General features: G+C 36.8%; 2 protein-coding genes across 5 annotated transcripts in view; both read right to left on the reverse strand.

Moving 5' to 3' along the window:
• The window catches only part of cacna2d2a (calcium channel, voltage-dependent, alpha 2/delta subunit 2a), a 412,063-nt gene that overhangs the window by 113,590 nt on the left and 280,134 nt on the right, over positions 1-18,339 (reverse strand). The gene's annotated exons all lie outside the window — the stretch shown is intronic.
• The window catches only part of rps10 (ribosomal protein S10), a 532,411-nt gene continuing 522,557 nt past the window's right edge, over positions 8,486-18,339 (reverse strand). Inside the window, exon 6 of the mRNA XM_049479516.1 lies at positions 8,486-8,521. Within this exon, the coding sequence (XP_049335473.1) occupies positions 8,501-8,521 (21 nt within the window). The 3' untranslated portion in view covers positions 8,486-8,500. The remainder of the gene's footprint in view (positions 8,522-18,339) is intronic.

Genomic DNA, 18,339 nt, shown 5'->3' on the forward strand with positions numbered 1-18,339 from the left:
TAGATAGGCAGTTGCTGTTACTTAATGAATAATTCTACTGATTAGCAATTCAACTTAATATACTTTGTAATTGTTACGCGGCATACTTAGCGAGGAGCAAAGAAAGAATTTCATTGTACGAGGAAACTTACGAGGTTTCTTACTGCGCACATGACAAACTCTTTTTTAAATCTCGAATCTTGAACTAATTTCCAATCATTTTTTAATATATCAACACAAATTAGGCAAACATCAGCTGCTGTTTGAGAACCTCGGACAGTACACAGCAGAATTAGCCAGTAGACTTCGTCTGAGAGAGGGATCTGTAACCATTGTCCGCAGTGGTAGCAACTGTTTTTGAACACAAACAACATCAAACATACTGCCATTGTGTTCAGAGACTATAAGCCCTATCATACACCCTGCACAAGGTGAGTCGTGATGCTCTTTGCTACCTTACACCCCGTCAACCGTCTAGGTGCTCATGATACCAAAGAGCAAAATAGGGCCCTATAAATGTTTGTTATCCATCTAAAAGTATATGTTATTCTTCGAAGCATAAAGTCCTACTGATTATCATGAGAAAATTAAAGAGCTAGACCAGAGCAGCTCATGTTGGGCTGTGCTTAGACTCTCAGCCATCGCTAAAGCAATGATACAGTAAGTTCACATGGAGTTAATATGGTTCTGTGGACTAATTTAAAGAGAAAATGCAAAAAGCCATCAACTCTTTTCTTTCTCTTTCTCCTCACGATGAGATTTTAATCTATGAAATAACTGCTGATTGGAAAACAAACTTTCAGTAACGTAACAAAACAGTCTGGATCAATTATCACCACTGAGCTAAGCTTCTGCCTCTTCAGTTCAGCTCAGAACCAAACTGTAGAGATATAAAGGGAGATATTGGTGATAAAAGTCCAAATCAGACTGTGATTATATAGGTATTAACCTTTATTAACCCCGGATAAACATGAGCTAAAACTTACTGGTAGCAGAAGTCTGCTGATACTCATTTCTGCTTTGAATTTAGGTGATTTATAACGGCATGATACATTGACAGCCTGGAGTTCTGAGGTGTTATCTTGTGAGGTAGACTGAGCAATCAGGCAGTTGCAATGGTATTCCAAATGGTTGCTATGCTATCTCAGGTGGTTGCTATGATGTTGCTAATGCTTTCTAGATGCTACTATGCTTACAGTGTTGCAAAGGAGACTGCAATGCTATCTCAGGTGATTGATATAATGTTGCTAATGCTTGCTAAAAGCTACAGTGTTACAGTGTTGCAAAGGAGACATAAATGGTATTTCAGGTGGTTGCATTGATATTAATTAGTGGTTGCTAGCTAGGCAGTTGCTATGGTACTCCAGAAAGTTGCTATGATATCTGAGGTGTAACTAGACGCTACAGAGCTGTAAATCAGACATCCATGGTATTTCAGGTGGTTACTATGCTGTTGATTAGTGGTTGCTAGCTAGGCAGTTGCTATCTTCCATTTGGTTGCTATGGTATGTCAGGTTGTTGCTAAACTTTCCAGAATTTCCCTCTGGGATCAATAAAGTATCTATCTATCTATCTATCTATCTATCTATCTATCTATCTATCTATCTATCTATCTATCTATCTATCTATCTATCTATCTATCTATCCAGTTGATTAGTGGTTACTAGCTAAGATGTTGCTAGGGTATTTCAGATGATGCTATGCTATCTCAGGTGATTGAAATAATGTTGCTAATGCTTGCTAAACTCTACGCTAGTGCTGTAAAGGAGACTGCAATGGTATTTCAGGTGGTTGCTAGAAAGGCACTTGCTGTGGTATTCCAGACGGTTGCTATGGTATCTCAGGTGGTACCATGCTTTTTTGACTTGGCGTTATTGATGCATTTTTTATCATTGTGACATAAAAAAGGGTAACAAAAGTTTCTGAAAGCAAATCTGAATAATCTCAGTTATTACAAAGAATGTTGATATGCTGAAATCTGCAGAAGAAAGGTAGACAACAAAATTCCGGGAGAAATTTTACTGATCACCTTTCGTACCCAAAAATCTACGGATACCCACAGTCAGAAGCTCATCCTCTCTCTGAGGCTCCGTGTTGTAGTTTCAACAAAGAGGAATGTTTTAGCGTCCTCTCTCTGTCTCTCTGTCTGATGTGAAACGTGGCGAGATGTAGCTAAAAGCTGCGCTGCTCTGGAAGTGTGGTCAGGTAATGAAAGCCTGTTCTCTTGTTAAAAGGTTCACTGAAGGGGTTACAGCTCTGCAAGATACAAAAGCACCAGAGCACAAAGCTTCCTAATTCCAGCCGTGCGAGCAACCGTAATTATCCTATTCACCACGGCTTTATGAAACCCTGCGTAACCGCGGGCGTGGGGTGCAGAGGGCGGTGTAAAGGGGGTGTTTACGAGGTGAAGAGACCTAATATAAACATGCATTTATCATTTCCAACACTCTATTTTGCATTCTGAACTGAAGAAGACAACCTGATTTTCTAATATAAAAACACGTTTAATGTCTCACCAATAAAGTCATGAGCTGACGGGATAATTAGGTGTGAAGATCTTCACTTTAATTTGAGAGACACATAAAGAGGAGATTTATGGTGAGGAATAAGAAGTGTCGAAAGTGGTGAAAGTGTTTCAAAGACAAGTAAAAAAAGGTAAAGTGGTCGTAAAGAATAAAATCGACATAATATTAGAAAATCTTGACGAGTGGATTAAAAAAAAAACAAGCATAATAAAATAATAATATCTTATCGTATCACAATATTTTGTCTTGTAACACTGTATTAATAAATAAAAAAACAGTATTAATTTTAAATTATATTGTATTGCTGGCTTACAGTGTTTAATTTAGATTTGTGTTTAAACCCCGCCTACTAGACAGAAGCCCTGTGCCACTGTTCTTATTGGATAAAAAGTCAACTTTTATTTCAGTCAGATTTTATAAATATGACTACTAAGAGTTTTTCTAAATCCTTAAATCTGATTTAAACCATCATGATATATTGTCTTGCTTTTAGAATGACAATATATTACAATAAAAAGCTCAATAACTATGTTTAAAGCACAGACATTAACCAATGGAGTAGATGTAACTCAACAATGTGTATTCTCATCGACTACAGCTCTGGAAAAAATAAGAGAGCACTTAAAAATGATGGGTTTCTTTGATTTTACCAAATTGAAAACCTCTGGAATATAATCAAGAGGAAGATGGATGATCATAAGCCATCAAACCACCAAACTGAACTGCTTGAATTTTTGTACTAGGAGTAAAGCAGCATAAAGTTATCCAAAAGCAGTGTGTAAGACTGGTGGAGCAGGAAACAGTGAGAAAAAAGTGTGCTGTAAAAGAAGTGTAAGAGCACGAAAAAAGTGGAAAGCGACTGAATATTTTCTTTATTTTCTCTCCTAACTCTTAAAGATACCTGTCTGTTCCATTCTCCTGCTCTCTCACCCGAGTTCTACCTGTGAGTGAGTGTCTCTCGCCCCTGCTGTCTCTTCCCATCTCCTCTCTCTCCTGCCTGCATGTCTCTGTGTGTTATACTCAGTCATATCTGCGGCCGTGTCTCTGTCTCTTCTGACCTATTTCACTGTCCTGTGTCACAGCTACCTACATCACACACACACACACACACACACACACACACACACACACACACACACAAAAAAGCTAGAGAAGTCCTGTCAGTGCACGTTTTGTTCTGTCCAGCCCTGCCTCCATCTATCCTTCCCTTTTTTCCCTCTTTCAACATCCTCTATGTCCTACTTTCCTACTTCTTATGTACAGTATATACACATATACTCCCCTCTCTCTCTCTCTCTCTCTCTCTCTCTCTCTCTTTCTCTCTCTTTCTGTTCTGGCAGCTGTACAACTGGCTTGTCCTATGTCTTTCTCAGCACTCTACCCACACTCAGCCTTTCGGCAGTTTCTCAAGTGCCCCTGTTCAGTCCTGTGCCAACTAGTGCTCTCTCTCTCTCTCTTTCTTCCTTTCTTTTTCCTATCCATTCAAATGAATCACTTCAATGTACTTAACCCGAACACTGATTTATACTGTGATCAGTAGGAACACAGAATAAAGTCAATGTGCTCTTACAGCTCTACAACACTGAAACCTGCCAATCAACATGTATATTATAATTACTGCACGCTCAGGATAAGGTAGCTTTGGGCAACAGACAACACAAAAATGGTGAGTATGTGAGAGGCCACACCCAATATGCAGATACATGGTACCAGGAGCCTATAGGAAAGCTGCATGAACCAACACTGTAGAAAGAGCTAAAAGTTGGTTGAAATCACATTAATTCATTGGCTCAACAAAAAATGGTAAAAACCAGCAGCACTTGTTGACTGGAGAATGTCAGATTTATTGACAATAGAAAAAATAACCAACGCATTTCGACACTCAGGCCTTCATCAGGGTTAAAAGACAAAAGTTAATAGCATTCCTGCTTTTAAAACACACATGATTACAAAACAACCAATGAGAACACTCCAAATACTAAAGGTCACATGATCAGCCAATGAGAGGCTGGCAGCTCAATTCCACAGAGGAACCACTTCCACCCAAAACTTCTTAAAAGTCCTTCTGGAATTCATTGGCTCAACAAACATTTTTAAGTTTTCTGGTTGAAAACAATTGATTTGTACTGGCCGGTGAGTCAACTCAAATTAATAATATTAGTTCTTCTGACTAAAACACAGAATTACTTTTTGGAGTGTTGGTGACTCACGCTGCACTCAAGGAGTCCAGAGATAGGCGTGTCCCTCCGCAGCTGAAAGTAATCCCCTTTAGTTTTTTGCTTCTTGTTATTATTAATTGCTATGCGTCGGTTAAAAAGTGTTTAGCCCAATATGCCCACGGTTTTAAAGTTGTAAAAATTACTCCAGCCTTTTCTAACTTCCTTCCTATCACTCTACCTCTCTGCATTTTTTTTTTAAATCTTCCCACTTTCCTTTTTTTAACCAATAACTTAAAAACGTAAATTGAATAAACTTGGGCAAATTTGAATAACACACAGGAAGTTAAGACAATATGTTATTTTAAGTAATTTTTATTTAAAACGAAGGAACTTGTGAATAATATCCTAAACTTGTCATGGCAATTGGAACTGAAAAGAACAAATGAGTTCACATAACTTAATGTGGCTGTAATGTTTTACAGTGCACTGTTTCGGACAGGTTTGCATGATCTAGCTCTTCTCTTAAGGTGTAAAACCTCAAAAACTTTGGTCCTCATTTACTCATTTCTTCTTAATGCTGAATTTACCCCAGTCTCTTCCACTGTGTTACAATATCACTGACAGTTGGCTGTGGAATATTTAGTAGTGAGTAGTGAAATTTCACGACTGGACTTGTTGTTGAACAGGTGCTGCATTCTAACACCTGTGGTACCACAGTGCTGGAGATCACTGAGCTCCTGAGAACCTGAGACCCATTCTTTCACTAATGTTTGTGGAAGCAACAACTCAAATTTAAACTACAAATGTTAGATCTTGCTTCAAACAAGAAGTTCAATGGTTTGGATGGGTGAGCAAAAACTCAAATTTAATTTTAATTTAAATTTAATTTACAAATGTTAAGTTTTTCTTCAAAACACTATACAGTGAGCAACATATAATAATAATAATAATAATAATAATAATAATAATAATAATAATAATAATAATAATAATAATAATAACAATAATAATAATATTAATAATAATAATAATAATAATAATACATTTTATTTTTATAGCGCTTTTCGGGAAACTCAAAGACGCTTTACATTGCATTAAAAAAACACAATATAAAAATACATATTAAAATAATAATCATCATCATCATCATCATCAACATCATCAAAACTATACAGTAGAAATCAATAGAGCAAAACAATCAATGCATAAAAGATAGAACATTTAAAATTTAATAAGTTAAAAACAGATGAAATATAAATATATATAAATATGAAATATAAGCTAACAAATACATGTTTTTTTTAATTCAATTAAATTTAATTTCAATTAAAATTACATTTTTCTAATAAATCTAAAGTTCTAACAAATGGTTTAAGCAAGGCTTTATCTTACATCCTGTTACAATGCTCATTGTTGTCTTGCACCCTTCGCGAGGCATGCTGCAATGCTCATTGCTATCTTAAACCCCAATAGTCTAAATAAGTGTGTTAAGGTTCATTTCTGGTGTATTGCTATCTTGGCAACGGAAAACACTGAAAACGCTCCACTGACTGAATACAACCTAGACAGACGTCAACAGTCAGACGTTCATTGCTATCTTGGCAGCACAGGCATGGTGCACATGCCCAACGCACATACACCTCCGCTTGTTACACATACAAGGACACGGTACAGCAGTGCACATCGCTCCTCACGCAGGATCGAACCCGTGCCGTCAGGGTCGCGGTAAAATACACTTTTGGGACGTGGCCTGGAAAACAAAACGCCCTTATAAGGAGATAGGGAGCCCAAGAATGTCCAGAAAAACGAGAACGGGCGGAAATTAAAGTCACGCCGAGCTCAACAGAGAGAGAAAAAGAGAGAGACAGGGGAGGAAAGTAAACAAAAGCTCACCAGAGAAGCATTTTATTATTATTAATTATACTTTAAACAACCTCACGGACTAGATGTTCATGCATCCTTCCCAGTGAAATGCGACAATCATTTAAGGACCAGATATATTTTATCTCCTATATTTGCACTGTTTACAATTCTCTCTCTCTCTCTCTCTCTCTCTCTCTCTCTCTCTCTCGTTCATCACGCCTACAGCTTGAGAGTCCACTCTCATCACTGGCCCAGACTCTGACTGCAAGTTATTATGTAATAGCCCCCCACACACCAAACACACACACACACACACTCACACTCGCCAGTGAGTGCAATCAGGCTGGTAATGGGCAGCTGATTAGAGAAGAAACAGACGAGTAGAGAGAGAGAGAAGGGCGTCGAGTGAAAGCGAAGAAGTTCCTCAGTTCTCCTCTGATTTAATTGGCGAGGCAGTGGGGTTAGATAAGACGAGGCGAAGGCTGCCGGACGTTTCTCTCCGCCGCAACCGTTTCAACCCGGCGCTAAATAAATGATCGTTATCAATTTCACTCCTGCTTTTCAATTAGAGCCGGGCCGAGAGGGCTGACCAGCCACGGTGGGGAACGCAGTGGGAACTGGCCTCACAGATTTTACTGACAAATCCAGACTGAAGTTCACAGTGTGTATGAACACACACATTAAAAAATGTGAATTAAAATCAGTTCTGGTGGAAACAAGAGAGTTGAGGTGCACAATGTTTTTTTTTGTTTTTTCGGACACAATCCGGGTTAGCACCCGAACATCCCTTTCAGACAGCTTCCTCTTACAGCGTCCACAGTTAATCCTGTTGGATGTGGTTGGTCCTTCTTGGTGGTATGCTGACATTACCCTGGATACCGTGGCTCTTGATGCATCACAAAGACTTGCTGTCTTGGTCACAGATGCTCCAGCAAGACGTGCACCAACAATTTGTCCTCTTTTGAACTCTGGTATGTCACCCATAATGTTGTGTGCATTGCAATATTTAGAGCAGAACTGTGCTCTTACCCTGCTAATTGAACCTTCACACTCTGCTCTTACTGGTGTTTTATTATGCCTTATTGTAATGTCTTATAGAGCATTATGAGTGCTCTTTACTGCCTACAGTAAGGTATTATATCATTTACTTCACGTTTAAAAGGCATATGTTTAAAACTTACTTCACTTAAAGTCAGTAATAACTGTATAAAAGCATTTATAATGTGTTACATACTTTTATAAAAGCTTAATTTGAGAAATTGTACAATGTTCTTATGAACAGTTATTATAAGACATTATAATCCCTTTGCACAGTACTGTACTGTACATAAATTTGCTATAATTCATACAGCATATGCATGAATTGCTGACTATGCTCATAATATAGTTAGAAATTGGACAGTATAAAGCCTCGTAGCCTCAGGCTGTGGAGCAGTGGAAGTGCGTTCTCTGCAGTGGAGGAGCTCCATCCAATATCCCTGGCCTGAATTGGCGTGACGTTTATGGTCCAGAACTAATCAGTGCTCATCAGGACGTGCCCTCGCTGATGCTGACATGACTGAATAGAATCATATCCTCACAGAGAGATTCCAACATCGAGCATCGGCAGTGTGAACCTCAGCAGAACAGTAGAGGCATTTACTGCTGTAAAATTTGGACACACCTTCACTTTTTCAATGCGTTTTTTATTTTCATTACTTTTTACATTGTAGATTCTCACTGAAGCATCAAAACTTTGGACAAAAGCGTCTGCCAAATGTAATGTAATGTAATGTAATGTAAAAAACTATGAATGAACACATGTGGAGTTTTATGTACTTAATAAAAAATGAGCTGTCCTCCACAGTCACCGGACCTGAACCCAATCCAGATGGTTTGTGGTGAGCTGGAGCACAGAGTGAAGAAGGCAAAGGAGCAACAAGTGCTAATAAACACCTCTGGGAACTCCTTCCTTCAAGACTGTTGGAAAACTTTTCATTTCAGGTGGCCACCTCTTAAAGAAGCTCATTGAGAGAATGATGCCAAGAGTGTGCAAAGCAGTAATCAGAGCAAAGGGTGGCTATTTTTGAAGAAACTAGAACTAGAATGAAGAAACTGTTTTTTAGTTATTTCACCTTTTTTTTTATTAAGTACATAAAACTCCACATGTGTTCATTCATAGTTTTGATGCTTCAGTGAGAATCTACAATGTAAATAGTCATGAAAATAAAGAAAACGCGTTGAAAAAGAGAAGGTGTGTCCAAATTTTTGGCCTGTACTGTAATACAGGACATATATAGTATATTATCACTGTATATTTGACCCCTGACCACTATAAATAAACACTGTCCAGCAGGGAATCTATGGGTTTAACAGGTGGCCTGCAATGCTAAATCTCACATGTCCAGCTGGTATAGGTCAGTGGTCTGTCATTCCGATGTATGGGTGTGTGTGTGTTATGAGAGTGTGTGTGTGTGTGTGTGTGTGTGATGTGCATGTTGATTCATATACAGCGCAGTGTGGGTCTCCTGCTCGTTGCTGCTGTCCTTGCCCCCAGCCTGCATAGGACACTACTGTCACAAAGGACACAGCTTAAGCTGATAACACTTCCTCCTGTGTGTGTGTGTGTGTGTGTGTGTGTGTTGGATATAATCTGTAGCCCATAATTTCCAGCACCAGTTGGACAGACACAAAGGATTTCCCTTATATTTACTGTTTCATACGTGCAAAATTTACACATTGACAAATGTCCAAATCATTTAATATCCATATTTAATTTAAATAAAACAAACTTTATTCTTATAGCACTTTTTTAAACATGTGCTTAACATGTGAATGACAAAGGGCTCTATCTGACAAATGACAAAGGACATCATATTGCTCATCGCTATCCTTCACCACAATTTTCACTCCTATTTCAATTTAGTTTCTCTGATTTAGCTATTTATAGGTTTATGTTTGAGTAAAATTAACATTGTTGTTTTATTCTATAAACTACAGACAACATTTCTCCTAAATTCAAAATAAAAATATTCTCATTTAGAGCATTTATTTGCAGAAAATGAGAAATGGCTGAAATAATAAAAAAAAAAAAAAGATGCAGAGCTTTCAGACCTAAAATACTGCCAAAAAAAAAAAAGTTTATATTCATAAAGTTTTAAGAGTTCAAAAATCAATATTTGGTGGAATAACCCTGGTGGTTTTTAATCACAGTTTTTATGCATCTTGGCATCTTGTTCTCCTCCACCAGTCTTACACACTGCTTTTCGAGGTGCAAAAATCCAAGCAGTTCAGTTTGGTGGTTTAATGGCTTGTGATCATCCATCTTCCTCTTGATTATATTCCAGATGTTTTTTATTAAGCAAAATCAAATAAACTCATCATTTTTAAGTGCTCTCTTATTTATTTTTATTTTTCCAAGAGCTGTGTCTGCGCTGATGGGCGTGGTGGTCTTTAAATGAGGTGTGTTGAGATTTTTGTTACTTTAAATGAGCTGCTATTATTGCTGTACCTTCACAGCATTAATGAGCAGGTCAGTTTCCTCTGCTAAGAAAAGTGTTGGACACGTTCACGTAGCTGCACCGTTAAAACAGCAATCCCAGATATAATATAAAAACATAATATAAAGTATTTCATCATTAAAGCAGGTATTTGTTATGTGTAACAGTGTCCTGAATCATTACAACATCTCTGCCATGTGTAAAACGGGTAAAAAAGTTTTGATTATATGTGTATTCATTCTTTTTGGGAGTAAAGTTTTGACACGCCCACTCTATTACGTATACCACATTTTGACACGCCTACACCTTTTGACTTGCCCACCTTTCAACACGCCTATTACTCCGGTCTGCAGAGACCTATACTTGGTACAATCCGTGGACAACACACACACACACACACACACACACACACACACATAGGCTAAAGCAGAGTTCTGGCAGGTCATCTGTGCAGAAATATGAGGCGGGGGTAGATAAGAAAACAGGAGGGCAAACCGCCCTGATTTATTCGTCGAGGACGCGGCGCGACTTTCTCCGGACAGTTGATAAAAAGAAAAATGTCCTGCGAGAGGATATTGGTGGGGGGCACCAAGCCTCTCCAGAGGAACGGACCTGGCCCCATCCTTCAAACAGAGAAAGAGAGAGAGAGAGAGAGAGAGAGAAAAAAAAGAGCGAGAGACACTTGTGAAAGCTTTAAAAGCTAATCCATCAGACACACTCCCTGTGACGCGTTTAGTAGCTCTGCTGGCGCTAAACGCCGGGCCGTTACGGGACAGGTCCTGACGCAGGGAGAGGCGCGGGTTATACGGGGGATTTATGGGCCGTGGAGCAGAGCGCCGATCGCTCACGGTGCTCCCCTCCAGCCCTATTACTCACCGCGGGACGGCCCGCCGCTCTCCAGGGTTCTGATGAGGAGAGCGCTGAACGGATGGATGCTTCATGAGCACATTAATCTATAGACGTGCAGGGATTCTAAGTGCACACATAGACACACACACACACACACACACACATGGAGACAGCAGTACATTTATAGGTTTGGATGCCGCTGACAAATAAGTACTATTATTGGACAGCTGTTGCTTGGCACAGAACAATGTTTAAAAACAAAAAAAATGGCAACACAATAAGGGTACATTAATTAATAGACAGTTTTAACCTTCCTGTTATGTTCATTTGTCAGGAACAGCAATGGTGTTCCAGTGTCATTTTGGACCTGGTGCATGTTTAACCATCCAAAAGATGTCTGAAACCCAAAAAAATCCTTACAAGCAGTGTAAATATTTTATTAATAACTCAATTACTAATTATTCAATCAATATTTAGTGTAATATTGTTCCTTACCTCTAACAGGTTATGGTTCAATTGAGATAATTCACTATTTTTTCATTAAAAAATACATCTGTTTCACTACTTTATTACTTTTAAAAGACCAAAATATAAAACAAAATAGTTTTACATAAAATTGAAAGATAATATTGCAATTTTGTTTTACTTTTTGTAGTTATTGCAAGGGCCGGTTGCAAATATGTGAAATGAACCATTTTTTTATATTATATGTTGATTACACTAATTAAGGCAAGCAGAAGAGGTTTCATACTAAAAAAAATACTTTTAACTATTTTTTCTAGATCTTTAAACATCAAAACGGGTAAATTTGACCCGAAACATAATAATAATAATAATAATAATAATAATAATAATAATAATAATAATAATAATAATAATAATAATAATAATAATGTCTCCTTATTATTATTTACGATATTCTCAAGCGTTAAAATTTAGTCATGTTGGCTCAGAGTGGTTTGAATCCTGGTCATGCAGCTTGCCATCAGCTGCCGAAACCCTGAGAGAGCACAATTGGGTGGGTGGGTACAGTAGATGGCACTCTTTCCCCTCATCACTCCTAGGGTGATGTGGATCAGCACAAGGCTGCGCCTGTAAGCTGATGTATCAGAACCGAGTCGCTGCGCTTTCCTCTGAACGTTAGCGCTGTGATGCTACTCGGCAATGCAGCATCAGCAGCAGCTCAAAAAGAGGTGGAGTCTGACTTCACATTTGCCTCCTGGTGTGTTGGCAGTTGACGGCTCGTCTGCAGATCACTAAAATTGGGCCCATAGTGTTTTGAAAGGCAATTTTTAAAGAAAGCCTCACTGAACCTCAAAAGGAAATTATTTGTTAGATCATTTTTATGGTTCAATGTAAACTATGGAAAACAAGATGAACAAAAATGCAATAGAAGATCAAAATATTACAAGTGGAAGTTTTGTTAACACTTTCTATGAATGTCATCTTTATTAGACACTATAACCACATTCATAACATATTATAATGCATTCATAAGGCATTATAAACATGGCTATAAATGTTTATAAAAAGCATAACCCATTATAGCCATGTTTGTTAATAGTATATCTTTATCATTAATAATCTAGTCCTACAATGAAAGTCTGTCAATTTACTTAGAGCACACAAAGACCTGTTATAATACATTATAATTGACTATAATTAATATTATATTCAAGACAAGAATAATTTATGAGTGGTTAAAATATATTTATAGGATTATTGAGGGTGTGTTTATAAGTTGGAAGCTGTTTTAGTCATGATAAAGTCTGAAAGCTGGGACTGAGTTTCTTGGTATTGATGTATAACATGTTATAAACACAGCTATTAATGCATTATAATCACAGTTCATGATGCATAATAAACATGGCTATAATGAATTATACATTTTTATAAATATGTATAGCCATGTTTATAATGCCTTATGAATGCATTATAATGTGTTATGAGTATGTTTATAGAGTCTTATAGAGATGACATTCAAATAAAGTTTTTTTAAACAGATCATGGTTGAACTAAAAAAAAAAAAATTAGACAAATGGACCTTGTTAAAAAATGTTCTATTTTAAACTTTTAAAAAAGTTCGTGATGTGTAAATAATGTATTTTAATATTGTCTTGAAATGTACTTTTAGCAAAAAATTGTTTTTGAAAAAATATAAACTATAAAATATAAAAAGAAACAGTGTTTTATAGAAACAGCTAAAATGGCTATTAACATAAGTAATATTTTTATTTTTTCAGACGCTACTTATTTTTGCTGAATAAAAAAAAAACTATTTAAGACAGAACTGTTTAGAATCACTGCACACTAAGAAAAGTAAGTACAGATTTGTACTTAAAAGAGTACAAAGCTTGTCTCTGGGGCTGTACCTTATATTGAGGTACAAAAAAGTACCTTTCAGTGAAAGTCCTTTTTTGTACCCATGGTTTTTGTGCCAGTAAAGATTATAAAAATTATAAACTTTATCATCAACTAAATATGGAACAAAAACTTGATGATCCAACATTGTCTGGCTTTCAAATAAAAAATGTGCAATTACAATATATATAGTTTATTAGTACAGTGATACATAATACTGAATGTACCCTCTGGCTGCAGGTTAAATGGTACAAATTTGTACTTATTGCTGTTAGGAATTACTTTGTACTTCAGAGGGAACAAATCTGACCCTGTAAAGACCAATATTGTACCTTTGAGGGTACAATTATGAAGAGTGTACCTTTGAGTACAAAAAAGTACTCATATCGTACCTCTGTTTTTTAGAGTGTGTATTATAAATGTAATGGGTGACTTTGCTCTAAGTTATCAGTGTATACAAACCAACACATATGATTGATGGGAAAAAACGGATTTAAAGTTTTGAATGGGAGTGTATACACACGGAAAATCTAGACTGTGTCACACACACTCAGATACATTTATATACTATCTGCATGTTTACACACACATCAAGGACACACAGAAGCACACACACACACACACACTATCCCCACGCACACGAGTAACACACCCGTGCGCACTTATCACACGCGCAGACACACGATGATGAGAAGCGATGACGATCTGTCATAACAGCCCATTCAGTGCAGATGATGGAGCGCGTGCTATTATCTCCACACGCAGCGGACGTTCAGGAGAGCAATGGCCTCCTCCTAATGCACACACTGCTCATTCTTCCCCAGGAATTCTAACCAGCACTGTCAGCGCGCACACACACACATAACACACACACACTCATGTGAACGTGAACTTGAACACACGAGCCTGAAATGCATATACTGCCCCAGGCTCCAGAGGCAAAGCAAGCAGAAACGTCAGAAACACAGAGAAGCTCTGGAGAAGAACACACTCCACACACCGATCCCCACTGACACCGACACACTGCACGTCCTTAAAAGACCTGAATGTCCTTAAAGGGGACGTATTACGCAAAACTCTTTTTTTGCATGCTTTTATATTTCTTCTTGGGTCTCGGTTGCCCCTATAAACACTCTGGGTTACACTTCCAATGAACCCTGTATTCATAATGCATTATAAATGCATTCATTATGCATTATATGACATGCGTAATACCTTAGAATGACTGTATAAGCCTGTATACAATAGCTTATAAGTATATTGTGCGGCACGGTGGCTTAGTGGTTAGCACGGTCGCCTCCCAGCACTGGGGTCTTGGGTTCAAGTCCCTATCTGGGTGGAGTTTCCATGTTCTCCCCGTGTCTGCATGGGTTTCCTCCGGGGACTCCGGTTTCCTCCCACAGTCCAAAAACATGGAGATCTGGTAAATTGAATACTCTAAATGGGTCTGGTAAATTGAATACTCTAAATGGGTCTGGTAAATTGAATACTCTAAATTGATCTGGTGCATTGAATACTGTAAAAAATATGGATTGGTAAATGCTGTAGAGCCCGATGCAGTCCTCCAGGTGGATGGTCGTTTCCGGTTGAGAGTACGCTGTGCGCTATTGGCTGCCGCTTCTCACCGGTGTGTGGATATAATGTGCTTGTGTGTAAAAACGTGTAAATTGTAAAGCGTCCTTGGGTTTCTAGAAAGGCGCTATATAAGTTGAACTCCATCCATCCATCCATACATTGTACAATGTAGTCATGTAATACACTATAACACATATATGGTATATTTTGGTATAATGCATATAATGCAAAACACAGAGGTTTGTTTAGAGGAGTAAAGCATTCAAGCCCTGGAACATGGTACCAACTGCTAAGCATGGTGGCGGTAGCATCATGCTCTGGAACTGCTGCTGTAGTGGCCAGTGGAGAAAAATGAGTTACAGTTCTGTTTTTTTTTTGTTTCACTTAATCTTATTTATCCTTAACTTTTTTTATTTCCTTTTTTTTATTTTATTTCCTTATTTTATTTTCATTTTTATTTATTTTTTTTTTATTATTATTATTCTTATAGTTATTATATTATTATTATTTTTATTATTTTAATAGTTTTGTATTTTTGCTTTTTATCTTATTTTGATTTTCTTTTATTGTTTTTACTATTTTTATTATTATTGCTTTCACTTTTGTTAGTTCATTTATTTACAAGTTAGTTTTAGCTAATTTTAACTCATTTTTGTTGTATTAGTCTTCCTTTCTTTTGATTTTAATTTTTGTCAATTAAACCATACTTAATTATAATCATTAATTTTATTTTATTTTTATTTTTTATAATTACTATTATTATTATTATTATTATTATTTATTATTTTTTTATATTTTATTTACTGATATTTTACAATAATTAAATTTACCTTTTATTTTCTCTGTTATGTCAATCCCTGTTTCTGTAAATGCTCGGCTACATTGAAAATGAGGGTTGCCCTCAATGTACATCCGAGTTAAAATAAAGGTTGATTGACTGATTGATTGATTTTGTTCGTTACCTATCCCAGATTTCCCTACAGCTGCTTTTCTGAAGTGTATCCTACAGAAACTGAGAGTAAAACTGAGATAAACGAAACCGAATGAAGCTGTGATTAATAATAGATTGAGTAAATACATACTGAACAATAAATGCAAACTGTATATTAAAGATCTGTAAACTTTCATTGTTTTATTACAGTTCTACAAATGTCAGCATGAATTCTCAGCAGCTTCTAAACTCTCCCGCGTTTCCTCTGCAGCTAATTCACCCTCTTTAAAACAGTAAATGAGGAGAAATAGAAAAAAAAAAAAACAAGCTGGGAGTGGAGGATGATCATGAAACAGCGCAGAACTGAAAAAAAGGAAAAACGAGAAGAAAAAGAAGAAGAAGAAGAAGATGGAGAAAGAGTTTTAATTAAAGCGATACAGTAACCGGTAAACAATTGAAATATAATTTGCTAGCTTGGCGGTGAGTGAAGGAGGGCGTCGCTGGCGTTGGCGTTTTTAATTAGCGTGGGTGAGGGCGATAGTGCTACTTCACTGGGTTTGGTGAGGAGTGAGAGAAAGAGGAAAGGGGGAAATGAAAGAAACCAAGCTCTCCTCCCCTCCCTCCTTCACCGAGAACAGATTTAAAAACCCCACTTTTCTCCGTTTCTCCCTCTGCTTTTTAAAGCACATTACCATTCCTCCATCGTAGGCTTGAGAAAATAAAAATTAACCCCCAAGTCCTCTGAATGATCAGAACTGAAATCTGGATGCCTGGACTGATTTTTACTAGTGTCTTCACAATGATGCGAATAGCTCAACAGATATCGCAAAACAGTGAAGCTACACTAAGATACTGTACATATAAACAACACTGGTTCAGTGCAGTGTAGCTGTCATCTACAACCTACAGTTGTAGAGTGTAATAAATGTTTCAGGCAGATTAGTTTTTCTGTCTGGCTTTCACAGACATATTCGGTCTCTTTCCAGCTTCTGCCAGAGTGTCTGTATGTTAGTTTCTAAAGAATGAACCAGTAGTCCTTGTAGAACTGTTAGAACTAAAGGTCGGAAAGCAGGTCGCAGTTCTCGCGAGCGTTGGTCGCGGCCGCCTCGGAAAACTTACAGAGTCTGGTTTGAGCTCAGAGGAGCTCCGGCACAGACACGAGAGCACTGCTATTCCTCCTATTAGACCTCAATGCAGCGCTGCAGTGAGTTTCAAGCTGTAATTTTACTTCTTTAAAAAGATCAAAAATCAAGGAAATCCTACCTAGTGCTGCTTTAACCCTCCTGTTAGGTTAATTTGTCAGGAACAGAAATGCTGTTCCCAGGTCAGTTTGTTCTGGTGCATGTTTAATTATCCAAAAAAAAATGTCTCAAAAAAAAAAAAATACTAATAAGCAGTGGAAATACTTCATTACAAACTCCATTACTAATTATTCTATCGATATTTAGTGCAAAGGTGTTCCTTACCTCTAACAGGTAATGCTTTAATTAGGATAATTCAACTCGTTTTTCATAACAATAAAAAAAATAAAATACATATTCAACCCTTTTTTTTAATGTTTAACTACTTTATTGCTTTTGAAATACCAACATATAAAACACAGTAGTTTTACATAACACTGAAACATAACATTAACCCCTTAACAGGCCAGGATTTTTGGCAATTGTCTGTCTGACATTACACCACTAAATCTTAAGGATCTCTATTCAAGCATTACATAAAAAAAAAGCTTTTATGTTTGATAAGGAATGTTACTAAAAATCATAATTGTAATTGCAAAAAAATATATAAAATAAATATTCAAGTAAATTTGCTAATGCCAAAATATAATGAATAAAAAATGTAAAATTGACTCTTTCCTGAACTTCATTTCTGAACACAAATCAATCAGTTCATGTCTCCAAACCTTTAGTTTCATTGTGTTTGTTTAGTTTTTTTATGTCTATTTTTAAACCTGCAGAATTTGGGTTGATTTCTGATTGATTGTTACTGATCTGAAATTATTAAGTGGAGTAGAGAGAAAACAGGCAGCTTCTCCAAGTGTCCTGTAGGAGATTTCTGAATGTAAATAAGTTATTTTACTGCAGAGAAAAATGATTTTGTATCACCTTCACCTATGACCCGTATACAGGACAAGGCATTTTAACAGGTTAAACATAACAATTCAATTTGCAATGTTTTAGTTTTTGCATCTTACTGCACTTAATGCTTCCCTCTGCTGACATTTTTATAGAGACGCGAATTTCATTTTTCAGCAGGACTTGCAGCTAAATTGTGATGCACCTGTATTGCGTTATAAGCAAAGGTGGAAAGTAATGAATTACATTTACTCATGTTACTGTAATTGAGTACATTTTATGAGTAATTTGTCATTTTTAAAGTAACCTGTGAAAGTATGTGGTGGTGAGTATTTTTATCATTAAACAATCTGCTCGAATGTTAAAAAAATTAAATAAAACAAGTTAAAAAATAATAATGAACTGTAAAACTATAAAAATACGGTTTATAGTCACATACCATAATCTTTTAACAGTAAAGAAAAAAAAATGGATTATAGAAACCTGTGCCACTTGTTCTAAGAAATGTTTTATGGGGTGGTCTGAACAAATACTGCCTGA

This window comes from Astyanax mexicanus, chromosome 5 (assembly GCF_023375975.1).
Source record: "Astyanax mexicanus isolate ESR-SI-001 chromosome 5, AstMex3_surface, whole genome shotgun sequence".
Classification (NCBI taxonomy): domain Eukaryota; kingdom Metazoa; phylum Chordata; class Actinopteri; order Characiformes; family Acestrorhamphidae; genus Astyanax; species Astyanax mexicanus.